Source organism: Megalops cyprinoides, chromosome 2 (assembly GCF_013368585.1).
Source record: "Megalops cyprinoides isolate fMegCyp1 chromosome 2, fMegCyp1.pri, whole genome shotgun sequence".
NCBI lineage: Eukaryota > Metazoa > Chordata > Actinopteri > Elopiformes > Megalopidae > Megalops > Megalops cyprinoides.
Window position 1 is genome coordinate 61,235,636 of NC_050584.1, and position 10,230 is coordinate 61,245,865.

Consider the following 10,230-nt stretch of genomic DNA (forward strand, 5'->3'; position numbering starts at 1 on the left):
GGGAATATGGCTGGGTGTCGCACCGACTGCGTTGAGAAGCCAATCTCCATCGGTTTTCAGAAATTCGGACGTTTTGTGGGCAGTAATCCGTGGTGGTTTTTTGTCATCCCTTTGCTGACCTCCTTTGCACTCGGAGGGGGGTTTTATTACCTTGAAGATAGGGAGGCGAATGACATCGAAGACCAGTTTACACCTGTTAACGGGCCCGCGAAGCTGGAGAGACAGTTCGTTCAGGAAAACTTCCCACAGAACAACTCGGTGTTTTCCTCTCAGCGGCTGTACACTGATGGAGTATATGCATCTTTCATAGCGGTTTCAAGATCGTCCAACATCTTGACAGAAGCAGCGTTCAATGAAATAATAAGTTTAGACAAAAAGGTTAAAGAGATCAGAGTTTCTGCGGGGAACGAGCAGCTAAACTTTGAAAGTCTGTGCGCCATGAAAAATGACAAGTGTATCCCCAATGCGATACTGGACATCGTTGACTACAACGCGAGCCGAGTGGAACGTACCGATTTTACATTTCCTTTCCATAATTTGGGGTTTCATCACGTTTTTCTGGGGTATTGCGTCGGAGGAACAGACAGCAACTCCACCGCCGTAAGGAGCGCAAAGGCTTTGAGGCTTTTTTATTTCCTGAAAGAAGACGACCGCGCGAGGACAGATCTGTGGCTGAACGAATTCCTCAGAGTCTTCCCGTCCGATTTGTCCGTGAAATCCATAAAGGTGAGTAACGGAGTGTAGCACACGTCTGTCGTCCCATCCAGTTGTTGTATCAAGTGCGAGCTGCAGTTGCATCGCTTAAATATGGAAGTGATTCTCAGGTTTGATTTAAAAGTCACGCGTATCTGCTATCGGCCCATATAATATCATGAATGTATTTGCCACGTATAAGTATAAATTGCTCAAAATCGTGAGTTAATTTTTGCATTCATGTTTGTGCACGCTTAAATAAAAAGGCTAAAATATAAATACATATGCGCAGTGCTTGCACAGTGGAAGAACAATATCAGATCAATCCATTACGAGAGCTCTAACCTCAAGAAGGCACATCCACATGGTGATTCGGACAACAGTTTAAGTATACTTACCGATTCGCGCTGCCTTGAAAATAAAGAGCACATGCAAGATTACTCTTCGATTCTGAATCTTTAAGTATTGGATTCTTTATCTCATCGTCAGTCAATTGTACTACCTTCCAGGTTAAATTCTCTCCAAAAATGGTGTCACCTTCCTTCCCATGTGTCCATCTGCTGTTAAAAATATTGTGGGGTGTAGCAGGGAGAGACATGTGACCAAACGATGACTTTTGGAGGAAGGCGAAAAGGGAAAAGCCTCTATCTGATAAATTGTATTATTTCAGTACTGGTGTCTGAGTTACATTTCTAAGAGAAAGCTGACTATTGATCATAAGAGACTCTGACTGTCCAGGGTGAAAATCATTGCCCCTATTTAACATTTCAAGTATTGTTGTTTAAGCAATTTGTATTTTGTTTGTTACAGCTATTGCGGTATGTTAATATTAGCATCTTGCCCAAGCGAATGGAGACACTCACTATGTCACACATTGAATATGGCCCACTTCACCCATTAAAAGAAAACTGTTTACTCCATTCAGCATCTGTCTAACGAATAATGTCTTGTAATTCCTCTTCGATATATACATGTTTACTGTCAAAATTGCACCATGAATGAATGAATGAAGTTTGCCCTTAATTAATAATGCCCTCCTTATATGATAGCAATCATCACAAACAAATGGGCACTTTTGGCACTGGGGCGATGACAATGCATGACTGCTGCGGCAATTTATATAATAATAATAATAATAATAATAAAAATAATATATTTTATTTCCAACATGCATTTCAAAATCATCCCAGAGTGCCTTCCATATACAAGCCAGAAGCAACACAAAGCAAATATCTAAAACCACAGCATGACCGCTGACCTCATCTGCACTTCAGTGGTTCGTGTGGAGTCCCGGAGAGTCCTCCTTGTATGGTAGCCTTCCCCTCATTCAGAGAGCCAGGCTTACATAAGAGCACCTATTGTTCGGTTCCGGGCTCAACTGGGCTACTTGGCAGCGCAGCAGAGTTCTATTGATGGGAGCCGGTGGAAAAGGATGCAGTGTCCGGTGCGCCCGATACAACATTCACAATATAAGTGAGCCTGTGTCCAGCTGAACAGACCACGCCATTTATCCTGGTAAAAAGTAAGATAACCCCCATCTCAGGTACGATGGGGGGGAAACTACATCTGTGCCATTAGGTGCGGAGAAACGGACACTTTCTGGTGGATATTAATGACTGCCTGCACAGCATTAGGGAAAGTGCTACCTCAGACTTCAAAACGGACAGATGCAGTTTTTTCAAGTCAAACAGATCCATCCACAGCCATGTTTCCAGTTAACTAGTGCCAGCTCTGTTAAGGAGCTGAAATAACATAGTTCCACACTACCTGGCTCTCGTTCAGCCTGGCAGGACATACAGGTGAAGTGCACCTGGTCACTGGGACTTCAGGGTGGTGACAGGTTAGCGAGGCTGGAGGAATCACAAAATGGGTGCAGCTATAATATTTCATCATTGTCCCACTGATTCAAACCAGACAAACTGTGTTGCTGTGGAGAGCAGAGTATTTTGATGCACAAAATGTTCTGCACAACGGTTAGCACAACGGACAGCACATTGTAGCTCCGCCCAGTGTAGGGTTCCTGAAGCCTCCCTCTGCCATTACTGCCCTAGGGTTCCACCCAGGTCTGGTGCAAATCATAGAGGCCTGTGGAGTCCTTTAGTGTGGCCAGCGGAGCCTATGCAGGCACCCCTCCCCTTCAGGGTGGGGCAAATCAATGACAAATTTAGCCCCAAATTTAGACGAGAGGGAGTTGTGTTCCTCCACCCTGGATGCAGTGCGTTTCGTCCCTGTAGCGATGGTCATTGGGGATGATGCGGGACCTTACATTAGTCAAGGGAACTGAGGGACTGACACTGGGCAAATAGATAGTATTCAGTAGTTGCAGATTTACGCAATGACACATGAATGGATGGTAGCGTCCTGAACAGTTGATGGGTTTTTTTGTGTGTGGGGGGGCAGCATTGTTATTTACTGAAAAGAAATATGTTGCAACATTGTAATTGTAAAACAATACGATATGATAGGAAGTTACAAACGTATATGTCTGTTGAAAGTGGTCCTTAACTGTGCCTTTCTAGGTTACCCATAGCACATCGCTTTCGAGGCAGGTGGAATTCGAAGCAAACTCCAGAGATGTGATTCCCTTGTTCTCTATCACATACGTTATCGCCATCAGCTTTTCAATCCTGTCTTGCTTAAGGTATGTATGTTTCTCTTCACTTAAAAAAAAGTGAACCATCTCTCTAGTCTCTAGAGAAACAACATCATACTCACAGGAAGTGCCTCCTGCATCCTGGCCAGTTCCAGTTATCGAAAAGGTGTTTTAAATGACCTTATTTTTTATCAATCTAGCTGATCTGATGTAGGTAATATGAATGAAGCGTTAACACATATCGCAACAGAAGATTCTGTAACCTAGCACCATGGCTCAGAACACAGGTTGCATGAACATTCTGTCCATTGATTCACCATGTATTCTGAGAAATCTCTGTCAACGGCATGAGCAGTCCAGGTGCACTCACACTGCACTATCCTCCTAGCTTCCTCCACCGGCAGTTTGGCTGTGTGTAACTGAGGATGGCCAGCACATGGACCGCAGTAACCAGAGTGGGCTCTTGGACTGCCCTCTATCCTCAGGGCGCTAACTCTGGTGTACTGAAGGCTTCAGTGAAGCCGAGGAGGTTTCTCCTTAGGATAGCAAATGGTCAATGAAGATAAATGGCAGATGGGCAAGGCCCCAAAAGAGTAGTCACAGCCAGAAAAGAAATCCACACCCTGCCTTGTCAAATTGAATATGTCCACAAAGTTATTGATATGAGTATATCCAGGAGCATTTTATTTGTGAATTTATTCCCCACCGCATTAAAATCAGACTTGTTTTTATTTTTTTCTCGGAACTGTTGTGCAAACTATTTTTCAGGAATCATTTAACTCGATACATCTAGTGAATGTCCTGACATTCTGTAGAAGAATAAGATGCATTTGAAGGATTAGTGTCTCATTTTCATCAGAGCTTTCAGAGTTATTCTCTGTGGGCTTTCCACCTTTTGTTAAAAGGTTCAGTTACTTTTTGCTTTTGTTTTCCTGTTGTAATGTGATAGGTTTGACTGTGTGAGGAACAAGGTGTGGGTGGCTGCCTTTGGTGTGCTCTCTGCTGGCCTGGCGGTGCTGTCCAGTTTTGGGATGATGCTCTACATTGGTGTGCCCTTTGTCATGACTGTGGCTAACTCTCCCTTCCTGATATTGGGTAAGAATCTATGTAGTAACCCCCACTACAAATTGACAGACATTATTTTTGCTTGACATGATGAACACAATAAAGGCTCTGGTAAAACCTTTGCTTCTTTCTTCAGGGATTGGTGTGGATGACATGTTCATCCTCATCTCCTGCTGGCAGCAGACCAACGTCCATGACAAAGTCGAGGAGCGTCTGGCCGACACGTACAAAGAGGCGGCCATCTCCATCACCATCACCACGCTGACCGACGTCCTGGCTTTCTACATCGGCCTCATGACCCCTTTCCGCTCCGTGCGGTCCTTCTGTCTGTACACCAGCACCGCCATTCTCTTCTGTTACCTGTACAGCATCACCTTCTTTGGGGCGTTCCTGGTGCTTAACGGCAGGCGGGAGAACAGCAACAGGCATTGGCTGACCTGTAAGGAGGTTCCGGAGGAACGCCCCCCAGGCCGCTCTAAAGGCTTCTACCTCTGCTGTGTGGGAGGGGCTTATGACCGCCACACTGGCTCAGAGGAAACCCTTCCAATGAATCACTTCTTTAAAAAATACTACGGCCCATTTCTCACTAAATCGTGGACCAAAGTCTTAGTGATCCTGCTCTACGCTGCGTATTTGACAACCAGCATTTATGGATGCTTTCAGATACAAGAGGGCATAGACCTTAGGAATCTTGCGGCTGATGATTCCTACGTTGTTAAGTACTACAATGATGAGAAGGAGTACTTTTCTGAGTATGGTCCCAATATCATGGTTATTGTAAAGGGTGAATTTCCATACTGGAATGCAAAAAATATGTCGGATCTGGACTCGTGTTTGGAAGACTTTAAAAATCTATCATTTATTGAGGAGGACATATTTACATCATGGCTTCTGGCATATAAAATTTATGCATTCCATATGCATTTGAATTTAAGTAATGAAACTGTCTTCAAGGCAAATTTAAATTCATTTCTTGAATACTCTGACTTCAAGCAAGACGTGAACTTCACCAACAATGCGATCTATGCCTCACGGTTCTTTATCCAGACAGTGAACATCACCACTGCAATTGATGAGATGAAAATGCTGAATGAGCTTAGAGACACGGCTAAGAAATGTCCTGTCCCATTACTGGTTTATCACCCCGCCTTTATTTACCATGACCAGTACGCTGTCATAGTGAGCAACACCATCCAGAACATTGGAGTCACCACCGCGGTGATGCTGCTGATCTCCCTCTTGCTGATTCCAAACCCTCTCTGCTCTCTGTGGGTGACCTTTTCCATCGCCTCTGTCATTGTGGGTGTCACCGGCTTCATGGCTTTGTGGGACGTCAACTTAGACACCATATCCATGATCATTCTCGTTGTCTGCATTGGCTTCTCGGTAGACTTCTCTGCGCACATTTCCTACGCCTTTGTCTCAAACAGTAAGCCGAGTGCCAACGAGAAGGCTGTTGAGGCCCTCTTTTCCCTGGGCTATCCTATAGTGCAGGGGGCAGTCTCTACCATACTGGGGGTGGTGGTGCTGTCTGCTTCAAAGAACTACATCTTCAGAACCTTCTTCAAGATCATGTTCCTGGTCATCTTTTTTGGGCTGTTTCACGGCATCACGTTCATCCCGGTGTTTCTGACCTTCTTTGACATCTGCAGCAGCTCGGATAAAATCACCAGCCGGGAGCACCTGCCGTACGATGACCAGGCTTTAGGCCACAGCCAGACCCCAAAGTGCAAAGTGAAACCTCCGGAAATTCAGACCTACGACAACCACACCTTCCTGACCGACAGCAACCAGTGCCAAACGCAGCAGTGCCCCAGCGTTTGGTCCCTCACGGTCAACACCCAGCAAACTCGAAGCGCTCAGATGTGCATGTCACACAATGTACCGGTGTTCACAGTGGACAACCAGACGTGCGAGGTGCAGATGTACGTGGCCACCAATAACGCAGCGTTCACCATTAAAAGCCATCAGAAGATGAATTCTGATGATCAGGTACACGTAACAGGAAACAGCAGTCCCCAAACGCTATCACACAGCGACGCCCCTTCACTCACAAACGATGGTATCTCAGAGCCTGACTGCCTGGAGCACTCAGCTGTATGACAACGTTCATTTTATAGATAGGTTACCTTGTTCATGATGTAAATGTTTGGCTGTAAAACACAAAGCACAACTGTCAATTCCCGATGTCCTTTAAAATGAATAACCGTACTGTACGCTTAAGACCAACCGGATTCTGAAAATGTAATTGTCACGAAATTCAAGTGGAAAGTGGACGTTATTTAAAAATTGGGTAAACAGTGTTCCACAGAAAATTAAAATTTGTAGTGATGCCGTCCATTTTTGTAGCCTTCAAAATGCATTGTAGTTCTTTGTAGTGCTAAATTCTGTAGCTACTGGCTGTTCATTCTTGAAAACATTTTAGTGTGTCAAATCACAAGCTTTATTGATGTTTTAGAGTTATGGTAGTGTATGATTTTTAAAAGATAATGTTTTTAAAATGCAAAATGTATTTGTATACAATCAAATTTTGTCCAGGGACTTTAATTACTTTGTATTAATTGTTTGGCAGTGCTCTTAATTTCAGACAGAAATGTGATAGGGCAACATTTTTTAGTAGTTTGAGCAGTGGACTCTGGATGTTCCTGGTTAAGGTACTTTGCCCTGGATAAAGCTGTTTGCCAAACAAAAATAATGTAATAATGGAAAAACAGAGAATGTTGTCACGCTCATCAAAAAAAAAAAAACTTCTCAAATAAATCTACATGATATATTTGTGAATGTTTTAATAAACTGTTGGTTTTCCAAAAGCCAAACCTGAGCAACAGGTCATAATTGAATTGTGATGTAAATTGATGTCCATAAGAGAAAAATTCATATATTTTATGAACAACTAATAAAAATACACTTGAAATATGTATGGCTGTTTTGTATTTTGTATTTTGTGGCGATTATATGATAATCAATGGCTTCTAATGGCTAATTTCACCGGTAATTTCAATGCTCTTCACCTGAGTTGTGATGGTGATCATTGATCTGAGGTACAATCAAAATGTTTTACTATGTCTTTATAACAGAATAAACAACTGATGACTTCATAAATAGCTTGCATGTATCCCATCACAGATAATGGGATTTTGATTCCCATTGCACTGCAAAAATACACAGTGTTATTAATGTACAGTATTCAATAAATAACAATACCATGCACATATTGTAATCAATATATTAAAAATTAAGATGAGTCACCTATTTTCCAGACCCAGAGGTCTTCTGACCATTTACAATACAGTCATATAAATTAATGGTTGGTCATGCTGAAAGAAAGCACAGAACTGATACCTATTCATATTGACATTATATATCCACTTTCTTCCATTTATCACCCAAAATAACATATCAGAGAGAATGTGTCTGATTGAAATTGGGGGTGCACCATTGTGGTTAAGGAGCAGGACTCGTATCCGAAAAGTTGCTGGGACACTGCTGCTGTACCCTTGGGTAAGTTACTTAACCTAGAATTGTTTCAGTAAATATTAAAAAAAGTAACGATGTAAGTTGCTCTGGATAAGAGTGTCTGCTAAATGCCAATAAAGTAATGTAAATTGAGATGCATGGTATCTGCAGCCACTCTCCCTCTACACGCCGGTTGTAGACTTTTCTTCACTGGCTACCTGAACAGGAGAAATTCAAAGGATACAGAAAAAACTGAAGCTCTAGAGCTTATGGCCTATAGGGTCATGAATCTCATTCAGCTTTTCATGGAAAAAAGTCAACATCCTGACCATCCTGAGGTAAAAAAACAATCAGCTCTTGCTTCCTATGTGCCAGATATATCAGAGACAAAAAAACAGTAACAAAAACATTAAAAAAACTAGGGACCCTCCATCAGTGCAGCTATGTTTGCCTTACTGATTCATGTATCATCAGTTCCACTGTTCATGCCATCATCAAAGTACAACCACCACTAGGTGGCAATGTGCACACACATAGAACAATAAAAATGTGTTCAAACCTCTTTGCAATCTTTTGTAGTCTTTTGTGGGGGGGACATTCAACATGTAACACACAGCCCCCCTACATTGGAGGAGGCTTGAAATGTTCATGTGACTGTGTGTCTGCACCAGATACACTACATCTATGGAGCAGTAGGAAAAAAACAGAATGCTGGTGACCAATCACTGTTCAAAGGGGAACCATGTGTTCTGTGAGAGGGAAAGAATTCTGAACTCCACATAACTTCATGAGTTTCCCCTCACAGTTTCCTAAACTTACCCCTCTAGACTTGCCAAGTGAGGGTATAGTGACACATGACATACTGATCTGATTCTCATCTGATGCGCTGTTATTTATTTATTATTTTTTACCAATTTGAAGTATGTTAATTTGATTTTTAGTTCAAATTGGAGAAGAAAGCTGAACAAGTTCTGTGCATGCCTGTGCAGGGCTGATCCTTGTGAATGAGCATAAAGTACAAGCAAACTAAAGTATACTTATGTGCTTACCTACTTATACCTTTATTCCCCTTGGGAACATAGGTCATTGACAATTATTTTCCAGTTGACTTGGCCAGTAGCCAACAGTACTATAGCAAAGCTGCAAAAAAGACGTCTGCAAAAAACAATGTCTGGAATCTGGGTGAAAAAAAAAGAATAAAATATTTGTAAAACAAAAGAAAACAAAAATTAATGAAACCCCAAAACTTTGTGAATAAAGACAAAAAGTGTGGAAAAAAAAATCAAATACAACCTAAAAATGTATAAGTGAAATGGTGAAAACGTATAAATTGAATATTTATTTCTAAATCTCTTAATTTATTCACTTTCTTTTATGTTATTTTAATGTTTAACAAATATGTTTCCATATATTTTTTGAAAGCACCACCTGCAATGAAATAATTAAATGTCTTACATCTCTCTTCATAACTGTGTATTTGATTCCAGGAACCAGTCTCGTTTCCCTTCTCTGTAATATTCAGAGATCACCCTTGTTGTTCTGTAGACTACATTACATCATAGGCATTTAGCAGATGCTCTTATCCAGAGGGACTTACACAGGTTACAATTTTAACATGCTACTGATTTATGCAGCTGGACATTGATAGAGGCAATTTTGCGTTAAGTGCCTTTGCCCAAGGGCACAACAGCAGTACCCCAGTGGGGAATCAAACCGGCAGCCTTTCAGTTACGAGTCCTGCTCCTTACCGCTATGCCACACTGCCCCCCCAGCTCTGTGGAGAAAAATTATACATCAAAAATAAAACGGTAACAAAAGTGTCCACAGTACTTTAAATGGAGGATAGTGAAGGCATTGTATAACATAATTATATCTTCCTTTAATTTATACCTCTCCCAACACTTTTTGCTTTACATTCTTGCATCCTATTTGTCATTTTATTGCTTTGGCACAACTATTTTGTCCAAGCCTCATATAGGAAACACCTTAATTCAGTACCACCCATAAAACAACCCTGCCTAAAAATTCTTATTACACACAACCTAATAAAGCTTGTTCAGATGTGGTCAATTGTGTTCTGTGTCCATGGTACTTTAAACCACTTTATTAGACACACTTTGTACTCATTCTCTGTTAGTCGCTCTGGATGAGCGCATCTGCTGAATGACAAAATGTTAATGTGGACTATCATTGTCCATATTCCTGATGTCAATTTTAATTCACCAAGTGTCTGGATTATATTTAAATCCTCCTGAATCATCTTAGCAGACTTTCAAACTGTTTGTTTCACCCCTGAGTTTTGTGGTATCTGACAACATAACTACGTTGCTACCAATGTCCTGATCAAGGCGATGTAAGCCAAATTTTAATCCTCTTTGAGATAACCCCTTTTAATTCCCACTGATTTCATTATGTGTGGTATG

At 41.7% G+C, this 10,230-nt stretch overlaps 1 protein-coding gene across 1 annotated transcript; it reads left to right on the forward strand.

Moving 5' to 3' along the window:
• On the forward strand, positions 1–6,531 carry ptchd3a (patched domain containing 3a). The gene is made up of 4 exons (XM_036522731.1): positions 1–726; positions 3,213–3,334; positions 4,236–4,381; positions 4,488–6,531. The coding sequence occupies exons 1-4, from the start codon at positions 7–9 to the stop codon at positions 6,452–6,454; spliced, it is 2,955 nt and encodes a 984-aa protein (XP_036378624.1). The 5' UTR covers positions 1–6; the 3' UTR covers positions 6,455–6,531.
• Positions 6,532–10,230: the final 3,699 nt, after the last annotated feature.